General features: G+C 53.1%; 8 protein-coding genes across 8 annotated transcripts; 4 read left to right on the top strand and 4 right to left on the bottom strand.

The window, feature by feature from the left end:
• The first annotated feature begins 39 nt into the window (after positions 1-39).
• BKA58DRAFT_373776 (uncharacterized protein) lies at positions 40-960 on the top strand. The gene has a single exon (XM_046169255.1). It carries the CDS (start codon positions 265-267, stop codon positions 886-888), a length of 624 nt encoding a protein of 207 aa, XP_046031597.1. The 5' UTR covers positions 40-264; the 3' UTR covers positions 889-960.
• Positions 961-4,325: 3,365 nt separating this feature from the next.
• On the bottom strand, positions 4,326-6,052 carry BKA58DRAFT_23465 (uncharacterized protein). The gene is made up of 2 exons (XM_046166557.1): positions 4,796-6,052; positions 4,326-4,743 (listed from the first exon to the last, which is right to left on the bottom strand). Exons 1-2 carry the CDS (start codon positions 5,800-5,802, stop codon positions 4,668-4,670), a joined length of 1,083 nt encoding a protein of 360 aa, XP_046031596.1. The 5' UTR covers positions 5,803-6,052; the 3' UTR covers positions 4,326-4,667.
• Positions 6,053-6,548: 496 nt separating this feature from the next.
• BKA58DRAFT_351808 (uncharacterized protein) lies at positions 6,549-9,799 on the bottom strand (the record flags this gene model as incomplete). Its single annotated transcript, XM_046168557.1, has 12 exons — positions 9,616-9,799; positions 9,428-9,562; positions 8,625-9,347; positions 8,322-8,575; positions 8,212-8,270; positions 8,129-8,157; positions 8,058-8,077; positions 7,962-7,977; positions 7,883-7,910; positions 7,752-7,826; positions 7,284-7,431; positions 6,549-7,006 (listed from the first exon to the last, which is right to left on the bottom strand). The coding sequence occupies exons 1-12, from the start codon at positions 9,714-9,716 to the stop codon at positions 6,549-6,551; spliced, it is 2,046 nt and encodes a 681-aa protein (XP_046031595.1). The 5' UTR covers positions 9,717-9,799.
• A 480-nt stretch (positions 9,800-10,279) lies between these two features.
• BKA58DRAFT_464634 (uncharacterized protein) lies at positions 10,280-11,759 on the top strand (the record flags this gene model as incomplete). Its single annotated transcript, XM_046174923.1, has 3 exons — positions 10,280-10,495; positions 10,559-10,648; positions 10,694-11,759. 3 exons carry the CDS (start codon positions 10,280-10,282, stop codon positions 11,309-11,311), a joined length of 924 nt encoding a protein of 307 aa, XP_046031594.1. The 3' UTR covers positions 11,312-11,759.
• Positions 11,760-12,085: 326 nt separating this feature from the next.
• On the top strand, positions 12,086-14,252 carry BKA58DRAFT_351807 (uncharacterized protein). Its single transcript, XM_046168556.1, has 3 exons — positions 12,086-12,378; positions 12,456-12,642; positions 12,691-14,252. Exons 1-3 carry the CDS (start codon positions 12,346-12,348, stop codon positions 14,040-14,042), a joined length of 1,572 nt encoding a protein of 523 aa, XP_046031593.1. The 5' UTR covers positions 12,086-12,345; the 3' UTR covers positions 14,043-14,252.
• Positions 14,253-14,605: 353 nt separating this feature from the next.
• Positions 14,606-15,685, bottom strand: BKA58DRAFT_23380 (uncharacterized protein). The gene is made up of 3 exons (XM_046166539.1): positions 15,598-15,685; positions 15,199-15,524; positions 14,606-15,139 (listed from the first exon to the last, which is right to left on the bottom strand). Exons 2-3 carry the CDS (start codon positions 15,470-15,472, stop codon positions 14,823-14,825), a joined length of 591 nt encoding a protein of 196 aa, XP_046031592.1. The 5' UTR covers positions 15,473-15,524; positions 15,598-15,685; the 3' UTR covers positions 14,606-14,822.
• BKA58DRAFT_23386 (sister chromatid cohesion protein-like protein Dcc1) lies at positions 15,572-17,207 on the bottom strand. Its single transcript, XM_046166541.1, has 2 exons — positions 16,795-17,207; positions 15,572-16,738 (listed from the first exon to the last, which is right to left on the bottom strand). The coding sequence occupies exons 1-2, from the start codon at positions 16,914-16,916 to the stop codon at positions 15,826-15,828; spliced, it is 1,035 nt and encodes a 344-aa protein (XP_046031591.1). The 5' UTR covers positions 16,917-17,207; the 3' UTR covers positions 15,572-15,825.
• On the top strand, positions 17,108-22,621 carry BKA58DRAFT_373767 (uncharacterized protein). Its single transcript, XM_046169254.1, has 2 exons — positions 17,108-22,546; positions 22,598-22,621. The coding sequence occupies exon 1, from the start codon at positions 17,458-17,460 to the stop codon at positions 22,120-22,122; it is 4,665 nt and encodes a 1,554-aa protein (XP_046031590.1). The 5' UTR covers positions 17,108-17,457; the 3' UTR covers positions 22,123-22,546; positions 22,598-22,621.
• The last annotated feature ends 479 nt before the right edge of the window (positions 22,622-23,100 follow it).

The following is a 23,100-nucleotide window of genomic DNA, read 5'->3' as shown; positions in this document are numbered from 1 at the left end:
CAACTCGGCTTCGTTTCGCTGCATTTTTTCCATCCACAAGGAACTCTTTGTTTAGCTCGGTGAATTTCGTCCTGCAAGAAGTATCCTGCCGGGAGTCGTGGACATGCGCGTGCCGGCGTTGTTGGTGGGACTTTCGAATCGATTGGTGTGACAGCGTGTGTGAGCGCCGAGAGATCGCTACCGGTCTGCTGGATGTGCTGTCATCTGCAATGCAGCTTGCGAGCATCATAGCTCGACATCGCCGTCTAGTCATTTGTGTTTTCGATGCTCGTACGATTTTCAGGCAGGAAGTCAGGGTTGTGCTTCCCCGCAAGCGAGATGAGGAGATCCAGGCTTATCCCCCGCGGAGGGTTCTTGTCTGCGCTCGGTTTGCGTTCATCGTTCGCTATGATCGGGCGGCACAGCTTCGCGCCCACTAAGTCGACGATCTCGGAGAATCGGCCGTTTGTGGACAGCAAACGCTTGCGGGAGTTTCCAGTTGCCGCACCGATCTGGCTGTGCCTCACCGTTGTAAGATTGAAGAAAGGGGGCCAGGGGACGCGGACGATATGCATCTCTCATCATTTTTATTCGACATTTGGGGCTCAATGTCAAGGCTGCTTCTGCAATCGTCACAAGACACGGGGCTACAATATTGGACGGCATCCTGCCACAGTGCCGAAGCAAGGGAAAGGCCGTATGTATGCCAAGCGTCCTAACTGTTTAAAGATGGACCCCGAACCTGGCGAGGCTGATTGTGAAGATGAACGGAGATGCCGCCAACATCATTCGCGGATATTCCTAGAGGGTTTAGTCTGGCATCATGAGGGTGATGGAATTCTTGAACCAAGCGATTGGGTCGTAGGAACCTTTCGAGCACTGCTTCGCCTCGGACCAAGTTATACTTAGACTGCACATATCTCGATAGTCCTGCTGCGTCTAACAATTAGCATGTAAGCCTCAGAAAAGTGTTCAGCCTCACATTGAGCCTTCTGTCTGGTGTTGAGCAGTTTGTGATTCACATGCGCAATGTGTGCGGACTAACCACGAACGGTACGTAGCTCGCCGCCTTCCTCTTCGATCGTGGACAGCCATCTGCCAAGTCACCAGAGTCGCAGTAGGATCACAAGCGTACCTAGCTCCTGGTATTTGATGTGGGTTTTGCATAACATTAGTGGCAATACAGTACCACATATAGTTCCAAGGTTCGGCTTCCGGCTGTATTCGGTACGCTGTCCGTGCGTTCTCCAATGCTATTGGCCGGGGAAAGAGTATACCATACCCGAACGTAGTAAACCTCCTTGGGAAATTCGTACGGTTGGTACATGTACACGAAAGAAACCTGATGAGCTTCTAGTGGATACCGGAAATATGTGGTATCATTCTCCGTTTCAATTCCCGAGCGTGAAGACTGCACGCCGAGCCAACGAAAACGATCGCGCGGTCTAGGAGTGGCTTACATACGTTTAAAAAGGGCCCTGTATTAATTGGACGTGTTAATACCGAAGAGTGCAGTCCGAATTGTTTTTTACCTATGCAAAATACCATGATTCCAAGGTGAGAACAGATTCCCCATTAATAGCTCCACTGGTTCTGCAGGGTATTGTGTAGCTTCGGCACTCAGAGCCACTGCAAGAGTCAGGCTGGCGCTGTATGTGGGTAGAGACTGTCATAAGCCCTGAGCCTGCTCCACTGCAGCCGGCGGATCGATTCAAGCCGTCAGCGCTATACCCCTGCTCGACGCGAGAACAGAAATTGCTGATGAGCGACGTGGAAGGGGGGCCTGACCAGCTGGGACCTCACGCACCTTCTAGATGATGAGACGGGCCAGTAAAGCAAAGTAAGAGTAGAGCAAGAGAGTAGAAATATTCGAGTTCCAATTTCTCATTCGCAACTATATCATGTCTTCACAGGAAGCGCAGGTGCGGGGTGAAAGCACCCACCATCCGACGTTGTTTTTAGCTGCACTGCACACCTCTAGCGAGCCGGCGTCTATCGCGGACTATGGACGCGGCTACAAACATCGCTAGCAGGGGTTTTGCGGCTCGCGCGGGCAGCGGAAGCATCGCGGCAACTCCAGGTTTTTTTTAACGCCTTACCGATCGACTTAGAATCTAGAAGCGCCGTCTAGCGCTTTGAGAAACGCGATTCGCACGACATCGCGCCAGAAAATATGCGTGCATGGCAACCGCGTGGTGTTGCGTCCAGTGTGTATCCAGTGCCATGTGTGTGGTTTTCCAGTAACCTGTAACAAGATTTGGAACGTCAGATTGCACAAGGAACATGCGGCTGTCTTATATGTGGTATCGCAATAAGCAGGGACATAGACAACTATGGATTCTGACGTCGTCAGGGTCTCTTCCGCAGAGGCAGACTTTCCTCTTGCTACTAGGCCTGTGAGATTGCACCGGCGTGATTCTCAGCCAGCCTAGCAGGTAATGTGTGCAATGAGCGGCAAGATCAAACCAGGTTACTCTTACTCATATACTGCGTAGGCCCATGTGGCGCGTAGACTTCTGGCGTTGTCACAATGGAATATCCAACAAGCTACATGGGCCGGCCAGTGTTCGGCCATGAAACACTCCTTCGTAGGATTGTTTCGAGAACTTGGTCCCCGTGACCTTATCCGTATGACCCATGTAAACCACGCGTATTGGGTCTCGCTCTGTTTTTTACAGACTTGTGAACCGCTGCACTTTCCTTCCCGTAAAATTGGTGCGGCTGGTCGCATGGTAGATTGCTGACTGCTTAGATTACACGTGGATCTTCCGGTCAGCTCACTGCAGGAACATGGTGGGTGCGCGGCACAATTGGTTGTACATTAGTGAGTTCGAGCGATCGAATCTACGTTGCTGTGTGGTCTAAGCATGGTCGAGCGCTGCAGTCGGCGAGACTCGATGCCGTGGTACAACAGGCTGGTGCTCGTCAGTGACGACCCGTTGTTGGACCGGGCGGAAGCAGGCTCGGCCATTCTCATGGTGTTATTAGGTTGATGAGTTGACCAATAGAAGAGGAAGCGATGCTCGTATAGGTATGCCGTCAATCCCCAGCAATACATGCAGACTGTATAGTTTATGTGGAGGTGATTGCAAAGATATGCCGATGTTGCAATGGCCCAAACTGCGACCCGACTGATGTGCATTGCAGCAGAATGTCTCAGTCGAGATGGACCTGTCCGGCCCGGCACAGGTGACTTGTTCCTTGATTCCGCGGCATGGAGCATGGAAGCCGAGCGATGATGGCTAGCCAAAATGGAATGAGAAGGCCCCGTCCCGTTGCATATGAAGGCTGTCACTCGCATACGACGAGCGTCACCTGAGTGGCGCCTGGGGCAGAATGTCTGTCGCGCGATCCTTTCCTCTTTGATCTGATGTCGTCATGCACAGTTCGTCGTGTCGAGCAAAACGCTGATCGCATCGTCTGTGTCAGTACGGAGGAGGGGAAGGATGTTAGGGGCCAAAACAACGTGCAGCAGCTGGCTGGCTCAGACCCAGAATCCCGGGTTAGGCAGCAAAGGTCGCCGTTATTGCGACGGGTCTGGGTTGAAGGGTAAGCGAAAAGAGACGCGTCGAAACGAGAACGGCCAGATTCGGGAGGTCGGAGGAGGATCATGGTGGGAGAGAGCTTGGCGGCCGTGACGTGTGGGGACTAGCGTGCTCAAGGGCTGCAACCAACGAGCCGACATGGCTCGAGCCAGATAAGACAAGGCCACACGGCCAAACATTAAGCGCCCATCACAACGCTACGCGACTAGTCTCTGGAGTACACGGGTAAGGTGCAGAGACAAGTTCCGGGACTGGTTTGCGATGTGGGTCGGCAGCGGTGCATGACATGGTGGAAAGGCTCCAACTTAGCATGAGCAACATCCGCCCACTGACCCTGTTGCTATAGTTGACCCAGACTAGTTTTGGACTGGAATCACAGGTAATATAACCAGCAAAAGAGCATGCTGCGTCTAATTTGTAGCATCGTGGGTCCGTCCGCAAGCTATTTCACCGTGCCACCTCCCCAGCGTATCGTTGGCCAGTCAGATGCGGCCTGCGTGAAATCGCTCACATCGAGGGCGCTTAATATGCACCATACCTGCAACACTTCACAAACAGCTCACATCCATGTAGTCTTGACCTGACAAGGGTCGCGCTTCGTGGCTTGCGGTAGTGGTCCCCGGCGTACCCCCGCCTAAGGTGGGTCGCACAGAAAGACGTTGTGGGCAGTGCCGGCTTATTGTAGCCAGTCTCGTTGGATCGATCTAGGTGGCGTCCTTCCAGCCTCCCTAGACTGCTAGGGTACCATGCTAGACGAGCTGCTCATGATTTGAGTTTTCTATATTGCAGAGGTTTCATGGTGTAGTGTGAACGAGCGTGATCATATTCGCCTAGTAAACAAGAGGGGCCGTTACGCGATGAAGCAGGGCAACCTCACCAAGTAGCTACAGTTTTTCTATTGCTCTCACATTCTTTGGAGTGCACTAAAACGCCATTGTTGCAAATTTCCACCCACGCAATGTAAAGAAAACCTTGAAACTAGATAGAGATACGACTTGCTAGGACCCGTCGTAGAGTATTTCAACTGATCGAACTGCTTCCGACGTGTCCTCTCGTGCTGCATGTATCGAGTGTTGGTGCAGGGACAGCCCTTTCTGATCGATAAAGAGTCATGTAGCGGCTGAGTCTGACCTATGCCGTCGATCAGAGTTTCGAACGCGCAAATGCTGCGTCGTCGGCATGCACTTGGGTGCGGCGACTACATCCATCTTCCTCGTGTCTGAGAAGTTGTTAGCAAGATGGAATGAACACATGATCGGGTGATTACTGACCTGCCAAGCGTGTCTTTCCGAGGAAAGGTTGCAGGGCACCTTGAACACTTCCAAGGTCTGTTATCTGTGTGCACACTCTGGTCGTGTCGAGCCAGATCTGTCTTGCGCACAAACATCTTTCTGCACTGAGGGTGTGGGCAGATATTCGGCCTCTTTCGCTCCTGCTCATGTGTAAGCATGTGCTGGTTGAGGTTGTATTTCCTGGCAAACCCCCTGTCGGTGCAAATATGGCAGTGGTATGGGGCATTAGCGGGATCAGTGTGTCGGCGATTGCGGGTTCGTTTCGGCATTGCGTGGGAAGTTCGAGGAGCTCGTGTACTCCGAACTCGTGCATTGGCAGCCCCGATCACTGGCGATGCCTGTACGGGGTTACGGTTGCTGTAGTTGTATATCGATGCCGGCTCGTATGTGGGCATCGCCGGTGATGGATACGCACTCTCGTAGGAGTACATGTGTGTGCTAAGCCGATCGGGAGCTACTGTGAGCGGCGGTTGCCCTGATAAGGACGGACCACCCATAGTAACTGGCACTTCTTCGCCATAATGAATGTGAGCTGCTGAATTCCATGTGGGGCCCTCTAATCTGACATCAGAGTAAGACTCAGACTCTGAGCCATCGTGCGAATAAGCAGCAGACATCGCGCGTTGACTGTACACGCCTGGAGATGTAGGAGGTGAGTCCTGGGCGGAACTCCACGGTACCGGCGAATGAGGGACTGGGTGATCGAAAGCTCCTGATAGATACGGATCTGCAGTGGCTTCTGCCGAGGTGCCGTTGGGATAATGAGTGCCGACCCAGCTTTCCGATTGCTGGGGAGGTGATGGAGGGAGACGGTTCGACAACGATGGGTGGACTTCATATAAGCCAAGGCCATGTGTGTAATTGGGCCGCGGCTCCTGTTGTCCTGGTGAAGGATAGGGTGACTCAAGTAGGGAGCCTACCCGCGATGTGTGTTGTTGGTAAGGCGAGTTAAAAGGTGGCGTGGGCTGGTCCGCGTACGAATACATGATGAAAGGATCTCAAAGGGATGAATGTAGTCCACAAGTCTTTGAGGTCAAATAGGTTGGCGAGGAATGAAGGCAGGTAAAGCTAGAAATGATGTGGTAGAAGCTGGATGAGGATGCCAACTGCAGGGCGTTCCGGGACGAGTTATATCTGTACGATGCAATGCGTGACTAACTTCAAGATGGAACTGATTTGTATGCTGCGCCAGTGCGTTCTCGGAGCCTATGTTAAACAGTGGGCTTTTGAGTGTTAGGCAGATTCTGAAATTATGCTAGACAGGGCAGCATGAACAGAAAGCTCGAGCCGCCTACGCGGCAGGCGCCTGTTAGCTTCATGGGGCTATGAAAGAGTGGCAGGGGGCGGTGGATGCAGCTGCTCGACCGGGGTATGTGCAGGTGAACCAGACAGCCGGGTAGCTAGGCCTTAGCGGGCCGAACACAGGCATCCTTGCGCCGACCGGACTTTGAGGCGCAAGAGGAGAGGGCGGTTGTACCCTTGCTCGATGTGCATCCCCATGAAACTGGCCAGTCTGGCAAAGGATGTCCCGCCTGTATCTGACGTTGATCGTCCATTCATGTGTGACCCCAATGCCGTTACCAAAGTGAGACACCAACACCTCAACTCCATACACACTTGTTTGAGTAGCTCTTGGGATGGACAGATAAGACCAACTTGATTTTTAACCGGATTTGCAGTGCTCATCCTTAGTAAATTATACCTATATTTCCGCGACTGCAAGCGCCGGCCATCAAGCGACCGATGTGCTCGCTTCGCGCTGCTGCTGGAGCTGCGACACCATCGCAGTAAGTTCTTCAACTTGCGTTGAAAGCTTGAGGACTAGTGTCTTCAATGGAGCATCGGTTTCTGTAAACCCTGCTCGTGCCTGGAGCTTCTGAGGCTTCCTCGCAAATGAGTTTGGTGCTTCGGCCATCAATAGGCGTGGAGAGTTGACCGGCAACCGAAGAGCCTTTTTTGGTGGGGTTGGTGTCTGCGGTCCGCTGAAAGATGTCACTTTCACATCGAGATTACGGGTATCGGTCAACTGCTCATAGGCCCAGATTGCAAATACAAGAGGTAGATGCGTGGCCTTGAGCAAGACGATCCGGACGCTCCTGAGTCGCTCGGAGGGGAGGACGAGCCGCAACGGTCTAATGACTAGCGGAATGAGATTCTGGAAGCTGGTCAGCCTTGCAAAGTTGAGCACGCCTGTGGATGCCACTGCGTTGTGGGTTCGCAGGGATTCACAGCGGCCTTGAGTCCAGAAAGCCTGAGCGCCAGAACAAGGCTTGTCAGTGACGTGACAACGGCAGAGCATCCGCCGACGATGCTTCCTTCACGAGCGGCCACGAAGCTTTGACTGGTTGGTTCTGAGCGCGTCTTCCATGATGGTCATAGAGGCTGTGTCGATTGGCCGTTGAACGACCCGGCGCTTAATGCCCGCTTTTAACCTCCCCATAATAATAGCACTGAACAACATACTTACCAGTGGAGGCAGAAAGTATGTCAATCGATTCGAGCTTGATGCTTCGAGCACGTATACGGAATAGCTGTGTCGTCAGTGCCTGAAGAAAGTCACGTTGGATCATGCTGACGTACATGAACAAATATTCATCCCGCGCATGATCAAGGACCTGTTAACCGTCAATATCGATCTTTTGGAAAGCAATATAACCAGAGATGATGAGCTATAGCCGGTTGTTCATGGGGTCAGGGCAGTCAGTGCCTGCAAGAAATCTCCTGTTGCAGTCCCAATGGGGCTGTATCACACCCCCCGTAAGACCAACCGGAAGAAAGCAAGTGCTAACCCCAATGCGAATGCACTCTGGGGAGACTGCGGATGAAGATGAGGCGGTTCAGTCGGGCGTTAACCGTTGTTTGGCGCTTGGCATGCATAGACATGCATGCGATTTAAGGTTGCAAAGCAGTGAGAACCAACGGAAAAGCCCATTACCTTACTCAATGAGTTGCTCAAAAGCGATATGAGGCTTGTAATCAACAAGATGTTTGTCAAAGTGACGAAAACAAGCTAGTGTGTGGTCAGCAGACCGCGATGCGATGCATACCAAATAGTCAGACTCGTACCATTACAGGAGGTCCGAAGAAAGGCGAGCTATGCAGGCATTAGCAAGCAATTAGCACTGTTCAACGGAGGAGTGCATACATCTCTTCGGCGACATCTGCAGGCAGCTGTCGTCAGTACCGGTGGATGAGAACTAGTGGATGCCTTCGCTTGGCCGTTGCCTGAGGCTTGACTCACCGAAACCTAGGTAGCTGGAGCTGAGAAGGCATTAGCTGGTATAGCGACAGTGGCGTGATGTGCTCAATTACCCGAAGAAGACCTTGATCAGTATCCAACTCTACATTGCACGAGTCAGCAGTTGGCACGTCGGTGACCCCAATAGACAACTTGCCATCTGCTTCGCGTTGAATCTACTATCTCTAGCCAGCAGTACGAAAGTAGTTAGAAACCCTTTATGTCGGTGAGTATTGGCTGCAGCTACTAAAGCGTCGGACGCCTTACCTAGGTACAGGATGACTACCAGTGACAGGAACTTGATGAAGTCCTTGGTCATTTCTTTGAGACACGGAATCAGGGTACCAAAGTATCGATTGAGACTCAAGAGAGAGAAGATGCGCGGTACGAGGAAGAGAGCCTCTAATCCGAGTACGTCATACGCAAGATCGATGGTGGTAGCGTTGGCTGTAGTCAGTCCAACAATCCTCATAATGCAGAAGACAAAGCCCACGACGACGATACTAATGTCCCAGGTCCACCTAAAGATGTTAGCCTCGATCAGCACGGCGATAAGAAACGTATGCCTACCAAAAGTCCGAGGCATAAAACGAGCTTTGCCCTGCGTCCAACCAATCCGAAAATTCATCGTATGCAAAGCTGGCAATCCAAACGTAGAGCAGTATCTCGGGAATGGTCACTCTGACGTTGTTTCGTTGCACTAAAACTGCGTAGTATAGCCCTAAGAATGCCGCAAAAAAGAGTGTCTCGAAAATCTTCAAGTACAAGGGAACGCGTAGCCGGGAGAAGGGATCGGCCTGCTTTCGGTTATACTTTTTGGGCTTCTTCTCTGAATGTAGACTGAGAGTCTCCCAGAATACGATGTCGCCTTTCCACAAGCCATTTATAATCTTCTGGACTGGTCTCTGGGATAGGAACTTCTTCGCACCAGATACAGTTGCAAGCTCCAATGCACTGAGATTCTCGCATTGTGACATGAGCGATCCGAAGCGAGATCTGGGAGAGTCGCCGTGGCCAAAGTAATCGGTGTTGGATACGGGAAGCAAAGGCGACCGCTCGTCTGTATGTGTGGTGTCACGTTCGTTCTCGCCCGAGTGGTAACCGTTCGCTGGGTTGGAGGTGGTCGGCGTCGTTGCAGGCGGGAGTTCTACTAGTAGAGACTCTATGATGTCCGCTTCTTTCAGGTTCGTCAAGAATTGCCAAGCTACGAATTCGCATGCATAGCCTCGCGCTTCGTTCACACCAGGCTCGTCACTGGTTTCTTCCAAGGCAGAGAAATGTCCCTTCAGGGCCCTTCAATATGGTCAGCGCTCTCCACTCATGCATGCAACCATCCGGTAGTAACAGAAGCGGCGTGGGCTGCCTCGACGTACAGTAGAGCCGATACGAGGGCAGGGTGGTCGACTTGGGTGGACAGGTATGCGATGAGAGGTTGGACGGCCCTGCCCTCCTGCGATCTACGCAAGTCTTCGAAGCTATGTGGCAGCTTGATGGTATGCTCAAAGAACCTACTCTCGGGTTAGGCGACTGGACAATTGCGCATTCACATGCATCGACTGACTGGCACAGTTTGTCTACCAGGTCTCCGAAGCACTCGTCGCCGGCTATCTCTGGCACGCCTGTCTCGTCTGCAGGCCATCTCGGTGTGGACGGTATCGACATGGTGGGTTCTTATGATAGCTTGCGATTGCCCTCTGCCATTCCCTTCGGTCTTCGCAACATTGAAAGATTCGCGGCGCGTTAGCGCGCATTCTGCGGATGCAGCCGCACGCGTGCATGGACCTGCGTCGTCATGGCTCTCTTGGCAGCCACGATCTGTCTCTGCGACTGCAACCTTAGACTTCGCTGCAACATACAGCATGCTCTGAGGCTTTCGTATGCACGCCATGCATATCCGCTCGCCCGTACTAACTCACATGTGAACGGCCGTCTCACGCAACATGGCCCACGATACTAATTTCGTTGGCAATCGTCTGCGGCTGAGCGCCTTTCTTTCATGTGTGGGAGGGATGCCAGACCGTCCGTCACGATTCAGACGGCCTATCCAACATGTGGACGTGGTAGATTCCGCTGCTCCGTTCTCCGGATTATATCGCGACGTGTCGGTCAGGGAAGCGGGCAGGGAGCCAGCAATCTTGCCCTCAAAATCATCTGCGGAGGCAGAAGTCATCAAAACCGGCTTATGTCAGGAAGCTGCAACTACCGACAAGCCACTAGACACCAACATGGGAGAAGCTCAACTTGTCTTGGATGGTCTCACAAATGCGCCATCTGTATACGACATCCCACGTTCACCACCGCCAGACCTCCGTCTAGCCTCTGCTAGCGCCAGCAGGCAAGGACTTCGCAACGGGCTTTCGAGCATTCGGAAACGGCATCTACCAGTACATGAGCTCGCTTTGTTGCGGACTACTACGCTGAATGGACTGCCGCTACCGGGTGTAAGGAGCTTCCACGGATTTCATCCTAGGTAGCTTGCGGCCAGCTAACGCTGGTGACTTCAGGATGTCACTCTCAACGTCGCTGTTCCCATTGCGGTCGTGGATCCTATCGAAGATAATCAGATACATCTTGCAAATACCTTGCACATCTCCGTATGTCAACAATAGTCAACGCTGGCACTGCTAACCTTCACGCAGACTCCAAACAGCGTCATCATCACGAAGAGCAGGCTGATACCGAAGACAACACAACCGCCAGACTCTGCTCGCCGACCAGGGACCGAACCAATGGAACTGCGCACAGAGCCCCTCCAGAGACCCACACAACTTTCTGCTAACATGCCGCGATATCGTCCAGACTTTGGAGATGTTTTTGACGGGTTTGTTGGTTCCGAACTGAAGCTCGTTCCGAAGATAAGTGTCAACCGCCAAAGAATCGCCAATCCGGCCAAGAGAAAGAAGCCTGGTATCAAGCGCGAGCTAATTCTACAAGCTGGGTCACCACCTTTATCCGCAGGTTGGGCTACGAGTACCGCGAATACTTTAGTCGTGGGCAAACCATCAATGATCGTTGGTGGGAATACTTCGTCAAGACGTGAAAACGCCCAACCCCAGGTAGGACTCGGACAACTGACATTGACGAGTTGCCGGGATGTTCTACAGGCTGGCACAGATGATAGACACGTACCTGAACTGAGCGATGAGACACTATTCCCGAAAGCTCGCGAAGAAGATCATGACGACTGTATTGCTGAGACTGGTTATTACCAGCTCAACCGAGTACCCACGTCTTGTGCCAAGATCAGCCGGTTTTGATGTTCAACACACCTGGACGGTCAAAGCGAGATGGTAAGTGACGGGAAGACTGTCAGCCCTTATTGACGACGATGACGATTCAGATTACGTCGACTAAGTCGGTGGGAAAGCCTGGCGATCATCAGTGGGGTTGGGGAGAGTGGATTGATATGTACTGGGACGTCGAACACCTCCTGGGTATTCGGCAGACTCAGCTCTTGCATGCCTGACAGCGTTCGATGACAGACGTCAGGCCTTCGAACCTGCAAAGACTTCAAACTGCGAGCGGGGTAACGATGCGGGATAGACCACGATAGGTAGTATCAACTATAGCATACAGTCTGGGTATTCGTGGTTCATCTTAAAATGCCTCGGTTCCTTGGTAGTAGCAATGTTCAGGAACGCGGACTATGGTGCACGGCGTACGTTTGCAGTCCTGGTGAATACTTGAGCAAGAGCTGAACAGGATGAATGAAAGATGTTCTACATTGTAAGCCGTTTGATGCGTCGCAACATTAGCCTGATCGCGCTGTTTTGCAATTGAGGTGTGATGTCGCTTTATTCGAGCATGTAAGCCAAGTGCCGACGTCTGTGTGAGATCGATTCGAACCCTCCTTGATTCTTATTGCTTGAGATCGATGACTCTGGCACTGCAGGTTCTGGTCATTCAACTTTGACATTCAATGTACAGGGCTGCCGTGGTCAGAATCTGGTGTTAGTTCCTAACGTTGTTCTAGCGGCAGTCCCGAAATAGCGATCGGTGTCTCGGTTTCGCGATTCAGACACTAACATCAAACACCACACTACTGTTTGGACGCATGGACAAAACATAGTACAAGTGCTCTGCAGACGTTTTGTCACAAGTGGAGTGATGGCTGACATGGTGCGGCGCAACATATATGGTGAGCTTGCGCCTCGCTGCGCGAAGCTCCCCGTATCGCTTCGACGTCCTGGTACTTTGACTATTGACTAGTCTCGACACTCATCTCCAACGCATCGCCAGTCGCCGGCGCAAATCAAGTCCGAAAAGGCGAATAAACGCAATCAGCGATACCATGGCTTCACAAGGCGGCATGCCACCTTCTGTAGTGAGTGCATCCCACCCCACAGGCTTATCTGATGGACCTGGAACTTGGAGAGAGACAAAGTCACTGACGTCGAAAAGGCATCACAAAGACCACCTTATGCTCCCATGACATGGCCGCTGGGTGGACCTCCAGTGAAACGCATCGATATTCCTGCCCAAACAGTCTTCATGGTCTTCTTCATGATCGGAGCAGCAGTACACATGAAGATATTCCAAAAGAACAGAGCACGAGGACACAAGTTCTTAGCAAACTTCTTCATCTTCCGTATGTATAGCTACATTCTTGATCAAATGCAGGCTGACTGTCCCAAAGTCTTTTGCATGGAGCGCATATTGACATCGATATTACGACTCGCATCGGTCTCTAATCCAACCAACATTCCACTTGCGATTGCTGCACAGATCTTTATCGCAGCAGGTGTTCTTATCCTATTCGTTATCAATCTCGTTTTCGCGATGCGCCTAGTAAGGTCAACACATCCGTCGGTGGGTTGGCATCCTGCGTTTGGCATCGTGTTCAAGGCTCTTTACGCGTTGATCGGCTTGACACTTATCGCTGTCATTACAGTCACGGTTCAGAGCTTCTATACTCTCAACGTAGGAACTCGAGCGATCGATCGCGGCTTCCAGCAATACGGCGCAACCTTCCTCGCCATCGTCGCTACACTACCTTTGCCGATGACGATACTCACACTTCTCATTCCCTACTCGCCGCTCGATCGATTCGGTATCGGCCGTCTTCGTACAAAAGTTATAGTCCTGATGATTAGCACCACGCTCCTCTCTATTGGCGCATGGTTCCGTTGTGGTGTTGCCCTCCAGGCACCGGTACCGCGATCGCAACCTCTACCTGGCTATCTCGGCAAGGCACCGTTCTACATTTTCAACTTCCTAGTGGAAATCCAGACGGTACTCATGTATGCGATACTTCGCGTAGACCTCCGCTGGCACATCCCCAATGGCGCAAAGGGGCCTGGCAGCTACGCTAGACCACAGATGAGCGATGTGGAAATGCAAGACTCGCGACCTACTTCCTCGGACAGCGTTCAAGATGACACCAAGTCGACCAGATCTTTCAGTGAAGACGAAGAAAAAGAACTAGAGAACGAGAAGGTCGAACAGCTCCCTGCCCCCAGGATCATAGAGATAGACCTCGGAAACTCTTCGCGCAGCTCCCTGGCGCCACCAGATATTGACTTGATCAGGAACTCGACCCGCAGTTCTCTGGCACCACCAAAGACGGCAGATAGATCAGCGCGCAGTTCCATCATCTCCCAACGCCTTTCCTCCTTCATCACCAAGTCCACCAGCACACTAGCCACCTTTGCGACGGCGGAGCAAAAACAGAGATGGCGAGAGAGCGAGGAAGCCAGAATCGTCCGAAGACTAGGCGGACCATGGCAGCAGCTTCCTAGCCCGGTTGAATCGACTTTCAGCATGAGCAAGAGCCCGACGAGGAGCGTCTTCAGCCGTACGACAGGAGGAGAGGGACCGGAGGCACCTGACCCAGCACACCACCAACGAAGCGATAGCGGCGCGCCTAGTATACCCGACGTCGTTGGAGAGGGCGGCTGGACACCAAGAATTGACTGGGAATTCCGCAGCCCGAAACGCTTCCTCAGTTTGAAGAAGAGGAGTATGATTGGCTTGCAGCTTCCGAAGTGAGCGTGTAGACTTGGAGCGGATTGATGCGATGTTTCTACAGCGAAGGCGTTTATGGAAATGGGAGAGGTACTAGTACAATTGCTGGGCGGCAAAAGCTTTTCCTGATATCATCATACCCATCTGTTTTTGCGCATATAGTGGAAGTTTATACAAGCTTTACGACGATTTCCTTTTTCTGCATAACATGTACAATAGCAGTCATTGCATTCTTTTTTTTCGATACATGAACACTTCCCGTGCGACACATCACTATCTTAAGTCCAGATCCGTCTTACCCACATACTCATCGCTGTACATCGCCCCTTCATTCTTACATCAACAGCGACAAGTCCACGCTGTACCCTGACCCAGACTCACCAATAAATTTAGTGTGACGGCTCCCCTCCCAGCAACCCGGACCCTGTACCTGAGTACCAAATCCAAAACAAATCAATAGTGCGAAACGAACATGAAGTTGCCTCAGGGAACGTTTGGTCTGCTGTCACCCGTTTCGAGGCGTGAACTAAGGGCTGCGCTAGTGTGTTAGCTCGGGTATGTGGATCGTTTTATGGTTTGTTGAACATCGTTTGTATCGTTTGGTGTTTTGTCTCGGGGTCTGGAGGCCTAAGGAGGAAAAAGCATGAAGGGTTCTTTGGGATGTTAGTGCATCGCGCAGTGGCGGTTGACAAGACCAATGAGAAAAGTGTCATAAGATTGCAGGTACGCATCCAGCCGTCATTCCTTGAACGCCCTTTGTCTTCGCTTGGTCGCTCTCCACCCATCGTAATCCGACGTAATGACCTACATAGGAATTCGCCTCATCTCGTCCAAGCTCCAATACTTCCTCATATTCTCCGCTTCCAACTGCTTGACCTCATCATCCAGATGCTGCCATAAAACCTCGCCAAACGAATCGAAAATCTCCTTCAACTCGCTCAATCGCAGCTCTCGCTCCCCGCCCTCGCACTCTTCAAGGTACTTTTCTAGCTTATCGAGACCCTTGTGGATCTGCTTGTGCTGTGTGAGAAGCTCGAGCTCCTTCTTGAAGGCGGGCATCTTCTTGGCCAGGACGGGGAAGATGTGCTGCTCTTCTATTGTGTGGTGCACTGTGAGGTGGTCTATATGAGGATGATTAGATGGATAATACTCTTTGGCCGGGTTGTGGGTAGAAACTAACGGCAGAATTGCTGGCCCATGCTGATAAATTGGCGGATGGACATGTTCTTAGGTCTCTTCTGTGCCTCACACGCGCCATACAGAACTTTCCACGTCGCCCTGAAGTTGTCGTGGAAATAGTTCATGTGCTCCGCCATTCTGTTATACTGGCGAAACTCGGATGCTGAGAGTTTAGGTAAAGGCTTTTCCTCATTGGTCGCAGGCGTGGAGTTGGGGTCATTGACTACAGGAGGTGCTGGTGCAGTAGGACCGTCATCTCCTGAGATGGTTGCCATGTTGTCGGGGGGTACAGATTGTTGCAGTCTGGGGCTGACCGTAGAATGCTGCCTTCCAAACGATGTCAGAGCGAGTCGAGGTGGGGCTCTAAGAATGGATGCGAAAGATCGAACACGCTGCATACGCTGAGAAAGAAAACAGACAATGTCACTCGAAGACGATGTGAAGATATAGTTCGGGGTGTCTATGTTTTGCGTATGGCACAGCCTTGGGGAGCGATTACCCATCTAGCCACTGGCGGCTTGTGAAATTTGCATTAGCAAGCGGCCGGCAGTTGCACTTCCCGATCCCGGTAAGACGCGTTGATAACGCGCCCGATCACGTGCCTGCGCCGTCATCACCGCGACGCTGCTCACTTCTTTCTCGTTTTGGCAAACTTCTCGTGCCACTTGCGCGCTGACGGCTTCATGGCTGCCACTGAGCTGTCTCCACTTGAAGTCGTGGAGGCTTTGCTCTTCGCCCTTATCGTTGTATCGGATGGGAAGTCGTAAATGCCTTCGATGGCACTGAGTTGCGCGTCTTTGCGCCATACTTCGGGCAGGCGGTCCTCCCACGTGTCGGTGAAGTCGGCGATGAGGAAGTCTGCGCCGCGTTTGGCTTCTAGCAGCGTCTTGCCAGTAAATGCGACAGTCTTTTCCCGATCCAGACACGACCATGGTCCGTTCTTGTCGTTGTCTGCTGTGGATAGGTATGCGAGTATGGCCTCTACAAGGCCTGACGGAAGTCCTTCCTCAGCAGCAGCTTTAGTGATATCGTTGGTCAAGAACTGCGCTTGTAGTTTGATACCCTCGGCTAGTGCAGCGGCATTGATGGACCTCCAGACTTGTGAGAGGGCATTGGGCGAAGGTTGGTATGATGCTCCATCCACCTCGAACGCCATCAGCTCATCCCATCCCACCTGGCATTCCCCATCCGACAAGGGCATATCGCCGAACATGCTCGCCTTGCTCCTGCCATTGCTGGTCGCGTCGACGTCCCCTGCGACAATGTCGTATACCGGCAGTGTCTCTCTCAACAAGGCGATGGCAGACGCGGTAGATGCATGGGCTTCAAGCGTCGCGGTACACAGCGCAATGGCGCGCGTGGCAGGGGTGGGTATCTCGTTGCCATGGGCTTCGAGCGCGGGCTGGGCTATGTAGAGCGAGTTGGACGTCTGGACCTGGCGCAGCTGGAAGGTCTTGTTCGGCGTACAAAGTACTGCATATGCAGGCTTCGCGTTGGACGTGCCAGACGCGGTAGACTGGACTTGGGATTTGATGGAGAGCCTAGCGCGTATGATGAGAAGGATGTCCGCATGGAAACGACAGGTCAGCGCACCTACAGCGGCGGATTGGGCGCGTCTATCAGCTCAACAATCTCGGGTGGCAGCTCGAGCAGGCGGAAGTGCTGCTGCTGGTGTGCAATGGAGAAGGGCACACCGCCTTCATCTTGCTGCGTGGCCATGTCCTGACTCAAGGACAATTCCGGGCTGCTGACACTCTCGAAAGGCTGTTGTACCTCATCTCATGGCGGCAGCTGCTATGACGACGGTGCTTTTTTGTTTGTGGACACTGCGGGGTGCGGCGATGTGCAGCTAGCAGAGAGACGGATCGGACGATACGCTGCAAGGGCATCATTTGCAGGCCAAAAATACTTGTCACTGCGGCCGCTTGCTGGGAGCCCCATGCTCGGGCGTGTCGCACCTGTGGCACCTTGGTTATTCGCGCTGCAGCTTCCCACCCGCGCTTGGTCGCAGCCGCATGACCGCTTTCTTGGTTCGGGCTTCAACAAGATCCATGGGATTTGTTGTTGTTTAGTCCCGGGACGCGCCTCCACTGTCCCTTCTCTACCCCAATGGCTTCCTAGCACCACCGACTCGGACGACAACAACACCGCCTGCCCCTCTGCCGCTGCGCCCGCGTCATGCACCCGCCGTCCTAACTGCCTCTTCACTGTCTGATTGCTACCCGCCGTCGCCGTCACTCGTTTCCGCGCAATTGGCACCATGGTCGTAATCAACCCCGAGCCCGCGGCCCTGTCCGCTGAGGACCTGTCGCTCTTCTACACGACCGACGAGCTGCTCTCCAATTCCCCCGTGCTCATCTTCTACGGTCCGACGGCCACTTCCACACAGGCGACACATTCGCGCATCCAGGCCCACGTCTTCACCCCGGCTGGCTTCCAGAACTTCGCGCGCTTGATTATCTCGCCAACAGCCACATACTACAATGCCGTCACATGTCTGCCGCGTGAGGAGCAGGGCGACGAGATATGTCGCGGTCTCGCCTTCAGCCTGTACAAGTACTTCCTCGAGCTGCCGCCGGAGATCAAGAGCGCTTGGGAAAGGCGGTATAATTCCTCCGACAACCTGCCCATGGCTCCCAGGCTGTTCTCCGAGGCGCATGCCGCCATTGTCGCTGCCAGGATGATCAAGGTCGAGAACGTCGCAGATGTCATAATAGATGTGCGCCATGCTTTGGGCGAGCAGACGCTATCCTGGATAGATCTGGATGTAGTACTCCCTCAAGGAAGCGTCCAGAAGCTGGAATCGCGCGAGTCCGGCCAGTTCGAAGACCTCGAAGAAGACCTTATCCAACAGCGCTACGGACAATACGCGCCCGTCGTAAGGCTGTTCGGAGACGCCGCCTTTCTCCCGACCTCCAAACTCCGCCGCGCGCCCTCCAAACCGACCGCCCTCAACCGATCACAATCCTTCTCGAGGAAACAAAAAGAGTCTCTCCGACGGGAGATGTGTGAGCTATTGGACACGGAAGAGAATTATGTCAGCAAGCTGGACGAGCTGGTGCACACGGTAGCGGTCGAGTTCCGCGAGAAGGCCAAGCAGAAGTCAAGCTCGAGCTCTAGCCCTACTGAGCAAGCACTGAGAGGCTTGTTCCCTCCCAGTCTGGACAAGATTCTAGAGATCAATTCCCAGTTCCTAGACGCTATACGTATAATTCTGGAAGAGTCGGAGAATGGAGCGATTGAGGACATTGAGACAGCAACAGACGATGTCTACATCGCGCCCTTACGTGGACAGAAGGACGCACCAGATGTCACTGGAGCGGCCGCCGTCGCCAGGGCTCTTGTTGAGTGGCTGCCACAATTTGCCGATTGCTATACCGACTACATGGCGGCCCACGGCGACTTCTCACAACTGCTGAAGCATTTCACGAAAGACACAGCCTCCAGCTTCTCCAAGCGAGTCTACGAAACGGGCGAGCAGCGACTTACATCTATGCTCATCGAGCCTGTTCAGCGCCTGCCGCGATACAACCTGTACATCGACAACATCATCAAGCAACTGCCCCTCAGGCATCCAGCTATCAAGATATTCCTCAAGGCGAGGGATATGATCTCGGATATCTGCACAAGAGAAGGTCCTACAGCGCAGCAGATCAGAGTGTTCGATCGCTTGCGCAAAATGGTTACTTCGTGGCCATCGGGATTCAACCCCAAAGGACGGATGATCTCAGCCATTGATTGCGTAGAGCTTTCGCCACCATATCACGGGGAGTTGTCTGGACCTGCCACGGTCTCTGGCATCATGGTACTCTTTACGGACTTTTTGGTGCTTCTTCAAAAATCAGAAGACGGTTCGATCAATGCGCGTGGCTTGCTCGCCGAGCTCGACAACCCCAAATTCACCGACTCATTTGATGGAGCCACGGAGCTCATGTTTCATCAATACCTGAGTCTCAGTGATGTCTTCCTCAGTGAGCACTCAGAAGGATCTATACTGCAACTATTATCTCCGGTACCGCTCGCTAGCCAGCCCGGACGACCGAGAAGTCGAGAACGCCAGAAGCTTGGCATTCGCATGTTCTACCTGCAGGGGTCCTATGAGGGTAAGGGCCACAAAGTCACCGAGGAGCTCACCAAAGCTCGTGTCGAAGGCAGATTTCCGGAGGCGGAGCGAGAGAGTGGCAAATGGGACGTTCGAAATTTGCCAGGCGATCTCAGTTTCTTCTCATCTATAGCCGAAGAGACAGCTGGCCAGCAGGTGGAAGGTCGACGCGAGCCTGCGAGAGTTCAGATTCTTGTCGAAGGGTCGAAGTTCACCAAGCCCATTCAGGTCGGTGACAGCGGCGTCGAGCTTACTGTCACCATCACCATACTTGGTGACGGACTCTTTCTGCTGGAGTCAAATGGGGCCCATGGATACACTGCGCGCGACAAGCTAACTGACCAAGAGTTCCGACCTGTTCTCACAAAGCGCCTCGCCAACTACTTCCAACTGCGGAACAGCGTTAAGAACCACACACTGGCCGAGGCGTATCTTACGCGAAACCAACAGATACTTAAGTCACTCGCTCTGGAGATGTACGAGGCAGAACAGCAGACGGGTAGTAAGAGCCGCCCGCACTCTCCAGTGAAGATGTTGTCCAGTTTCTTTGGAGGCAGCGTGAGCAGTATTGGCCGCGAGGGAGGAGGCTCTCGTAGACTCCAACGCAATGCGCATACCATGGGAGAGGTACCGCGCATGGCACCTCCGGTTCAACTTGGGCCGAATCGCACGTACAGCCATGACGGGGAGATGTCGCGCCCCACCTCGTCCAGCACCACTAAGAGCGCCACCTTCAATGGCCCGAGCGATCCCTTCTCAAAGCTCGAAGATACCCTGGCAAATCTGACCCTGGCACTGCATGCACGCAAAGGGAACATTGTCGGACGCTCTGTCAGGGCGAGAGCTGTCGCTGATGAACTTGTTGTCAACGAACTTTACAACACGCTTTTGGAGAACCCTGCCAATCTTGAACTCGCTGGTCAATCATCTGTGGATGTACTTTTCGCAGTGTTTGAGAAGTTTTTGAGTGTCGCTTGGAAAGAGCGAATGGGCCCTGTGCTGTCGCACGCCACATTGGTCTCATTACAGATGCGATCAGATAGCATGCCACCTGATGAGTTCGAGGAGTTCTTTAAATACACTTTCGACCAGTTTGCCCCTCCAAACCAACGAGCGTTCCGCGCTGTCATCAATCTGCTAGCCGAACTGCTCGATGGCACCAGCAACGATGGCGATCGAGGCATTCTCACAGCGGCGTTTGCTGAGATGTTAGTGCCTGCCGGTAACGCAAACGACTTCATTTCCCTTATGGACCGCTTGGTGCAAGATATCGACGCTCTGTTCCCAGCCGAGACACCTGGATTCAGTACTCCGAACTATGGCTCTATGGACTCAAAGAGTCGCTACGCAGCTGCCGGCTCGCTCAACTCCAACACATCACTGCGGAGACGTTTTGGCTTTGGTACCTTGACACGCGAGAACAGCAAGTCAGAGAACGAGTCTAAAGTAGGCTCACTCTGGCGCTCACTGAGCAAGAACAGCCATGGGACAGACCTTCAGTCGCCCAGCATGTCAAAGGCTGGTCCCGGGCACCTTGGCCGCTCCAACTCGATAGACGCTGCTGCTCGCCTATCGCCAAAGCGACCGTCCTCTCGCGACCGTCCGACTGTTCTCGGTGCCTTTACGTTTGAGAACGCGAATTCAAACTCGAACTCGAACGCTAATGGTCGGTCGTTCGTGGGCAATCTTGGGACAATTGGAGAGGTACCTCCCACTGCTGGGCCTCCTCGCAAGAAGCGCCGCTCTTCTTTGAGTGATCTCAAGACGTTGCAGGATGCTGACGATGTACCCGAGTGGTCTCCGCAGACTCCTCGCAAGGCCGATCCTGCATTGCGCCACGAGACACGCCAGATTAGCGAGTCTCCACTCGCCCCTTCGGCGGCTACGATGGCTTTACACAAGCACACTTCTTCGATACCCACGCCTACCCGGCTAGGTTCTCCGCTGCGGGTGGAAAGAACAGACAGGAAAGAGAACTCCCCTGCAGTCGGCTTGGAGCGTCCAGCACACATTAGGGGAAAGTCGGTCACGATGAAGCCAGACGTTAATGATGAAGTCACCATCAAGTCAAACAGTCCTACGAAGAAGCGAAGCGAGACTGTGTCAGGCATTCCCAATCCTCTAAACCTCCCCAACAGCTCGGCCATTCCCAATTTACGGCCAACTACCAGTGCTGGCCTGCATGAACGAACGGGGTCCGGAAACGCTGTCAAACTGCCACCCTCGACTCCGCGATCTCCGACCAAAGCCAGTACTCCTTTGACTGGGAGCCCTCCCAAGAAGCTGAGAATGCAATCCCCTCAAAAGCTGCGCGAGCGGCTACAAACTCAGCAACGCGATATCGACACAGCATCGCAAGCTTTGCAAAACGAACTGAGTGCCATCGGTCAAGAGCTGAATGCTAGAAGCACGCCACGTCTGACAACTCAGAGCTCTGCTCCATCGTTGATAACGAATGGGACAGCTACGAGGACGGCTGAAGCGCGCGTCGCTGCTCTAGAGAAGCTCAGAGCCACATTGGAAACACTCTCTGCACGCACTTCAGGAATTTCAAACGACGTAACAACTTCACTACAAGTATCGGAAGCTCGATGCAAGCACCTGGATCAGCTGTACCGCGACGTAAACGCGGAGAACGAGGCACTGTACGCGCGTTTCAACGAAGAGCTGGAGAAGGTGACAAGCAGCGCCCGCAAGGGAAGGGCTAGCGAAGAGGTGGAACGTCGGTTGAAGACGAGCGAAGAGGAGCTGGCCCGCCTGCGAAAAGAGAACGCAAGACTGAAGAGGGAGAATGCTGGATTGAAGGCGCAAATCAGAGAGTGAGTAGTCGTCAAGACTGCTCAATCGCCCTGATGTGTGCCAAATTGGGGCACGATGTTGACGAACCTGTAGTCTGCTCAGCGTAATTAATACCGCGGCTGTAAGGTTCGCCCTGTTTCTGGACAGTTTTGCTACGGCGGGTCTGGCATGGGTACAATACGTAACAATACGTGCTTGCGTTGCGGTCGCTTTTCTGACCATTTTCCCTGTACTTCTTTTTGTCGAACTCGGGCTGATGGCCCTCGAGCTTTCAGGTTGGAGTGTGGGCGTGAGGGACTGCGTTATGATAACATGACACGGCGTTAGCGAAGCCACACCTTTAGAGCAATATACCATCTGCTTTTTCCTTTGCTAAACGTGCTTTCCTCGATGCTGATCTCAGGTGATTTTGACAAGCATCAGGGGTGGCTAGACTTTGTGTTGTATGCTTGAGAATGTTATCAAGGTAGAAGTATACATTGCCTCAGCAACTGCTTACCTATCAAAGTATGATAGGTGTGCAGCTACATCTGGTGAAGGGTATAACCTGTCTCATCGTGCTGACGTCGTGACGGTGGCAGAAGGAGGCCAATGGGTTCCCCAGTCTCGCAGCCTCGCCAAGTGGGATAGCAGCCTCAACCCCGCTAGTTTATGCATGTGTTGGCAGGGCTTTGAAGATGGACGGCCGGGGCAGTTATGCCGCGGTTATGCAGCTTGTTGGCCTGGCCTGGCCTGGCCTCTAAGGGAAGGTGCAAAGGTGTCGGTATGCCGTTGTTGCGCTGTGTAAGCTCAGGGCGGAAAGGACATGTGTTTCATGGCGTGTGTAGTAGAGCTATTAATGGAGATTGATGTGCTGCCCGGGTGCGCTAGAAACAAAGTCAACGTTTCGCGCTCGATCGGGACGGTTTCCGCTAAGGCGGAACTGGATGTGTCGGACGACGATCACTGACCAGGCTCGTCGAGCTGGTGATTAGTCTTCGTCATCAGCAGCTTCGATAAAGG

The sequence above is a fragment of the Alternaria rosae genome, assembly GCF_020736505.1.
Source record: "Alternaria rosae strain MPI-PUGE-AT-0040 chromosome Unknown BKA58scaffold_1, whole genome shotgun sequence".
Lineage (NCBI taxonomy): Eukaryota > Fungi > Ascomycota > Dothideomycetes > Pleosporales > Pleosporaceae > Alternaria > Alternaria rosae.
This window is presented reverse-complemented; position numbering and strand designations above follow the sequence as displayed.

What these genes read in the sequence shown, in the direction of transcription:
- BKA58DRAFT_23386 (XM_046166541.1), bottom strand. Translation starts at nt 16,916, where the DNA reads ATGGCCACGCAGCAAGATGAAGGCGGTGTGCCCTTCTCCATTGCACAC. An exon ending in GACGCGCCCAATCCGCCGCT is followed by an intron (nt 16,739 to 16,794) that starts GTAGGTGCGCTG and finishes CATACGCGCTAG; the next exon opens with GCTCTCCATCAAATCCCAAG.
- BKA58DRAFT_23380 (XM_046166539.1), bottom strand. Translation starts at nt 15,472, where the DNA reads ATGGCAACCATCTCAGGAGATGACGGTCCTACTGCACCAGCACCTCCT. An exon ending in CATGGGCCAGCAATTCTGCC is followed by an intron (nt 15,140 to 15,198) that starts GTTAGTTTCTAC and finishes ATCCTCATATAG; the next exon opens with ACCACCTCACAGTGCACCAC.
- BKA58DRAFT_351807 (XM_046168556.1), top strand. Translation starts at nt 12,346, where the DNA reads ATGGCTTCACAAGGCGGCATGCCACCTTCTGTA. An exon ending in GCGGCATGCCACCTTCTGTA is followed by an intron (nt 12,379 to 12,455) that starts GTGAGTGCATCC and finishes GACGTCGAAAAG; the next exon opens with GCATCACAAAGACCACCTTA. An exon ending in AGCAAACTTCTTCATCTTCC is followed by an intron (nt 12,643 to 12,690) that starts GTATGTATAGCT and finishes ACTGTCCCAAAG; the next exon opens with TCTTTTGCATGGAGCGCATA.
- BKA58DRAFT_373767 (XM_046169254.1), top strand. Translation starts at nt 17,458, where the DNA reads ATGGTCGTAATCAACCCCGAGCCCGCGGCCCTGTCCGCTGAGGACCTG.
- BKA58DRAFT_23465 (XM_046166557.1), bottom strand. Translation starts at nt 5,802, where the DNA reads ATGTATTCGTACGCGGACCAGCCCACGCCACCTTTTAACTCGCCTTAC. An exon ending in CGGAAAGACACGCTTGGCAG is followed by an intron (nt 4,744 to 4,795) that starts GTCAGTAATCAC and finishes ACAACTTCTCAG; the next exon opens with ACACGAGGAAGATGGATGTA.
- BKA58DRAFT_373776 (XM_046169255.1), top strand. Translation starts at nt 265, where the DNA reads ATGCTCGTACGATTTTCAGGCAGGAAGTCAGGGTTGTGCTTCCCCGCA.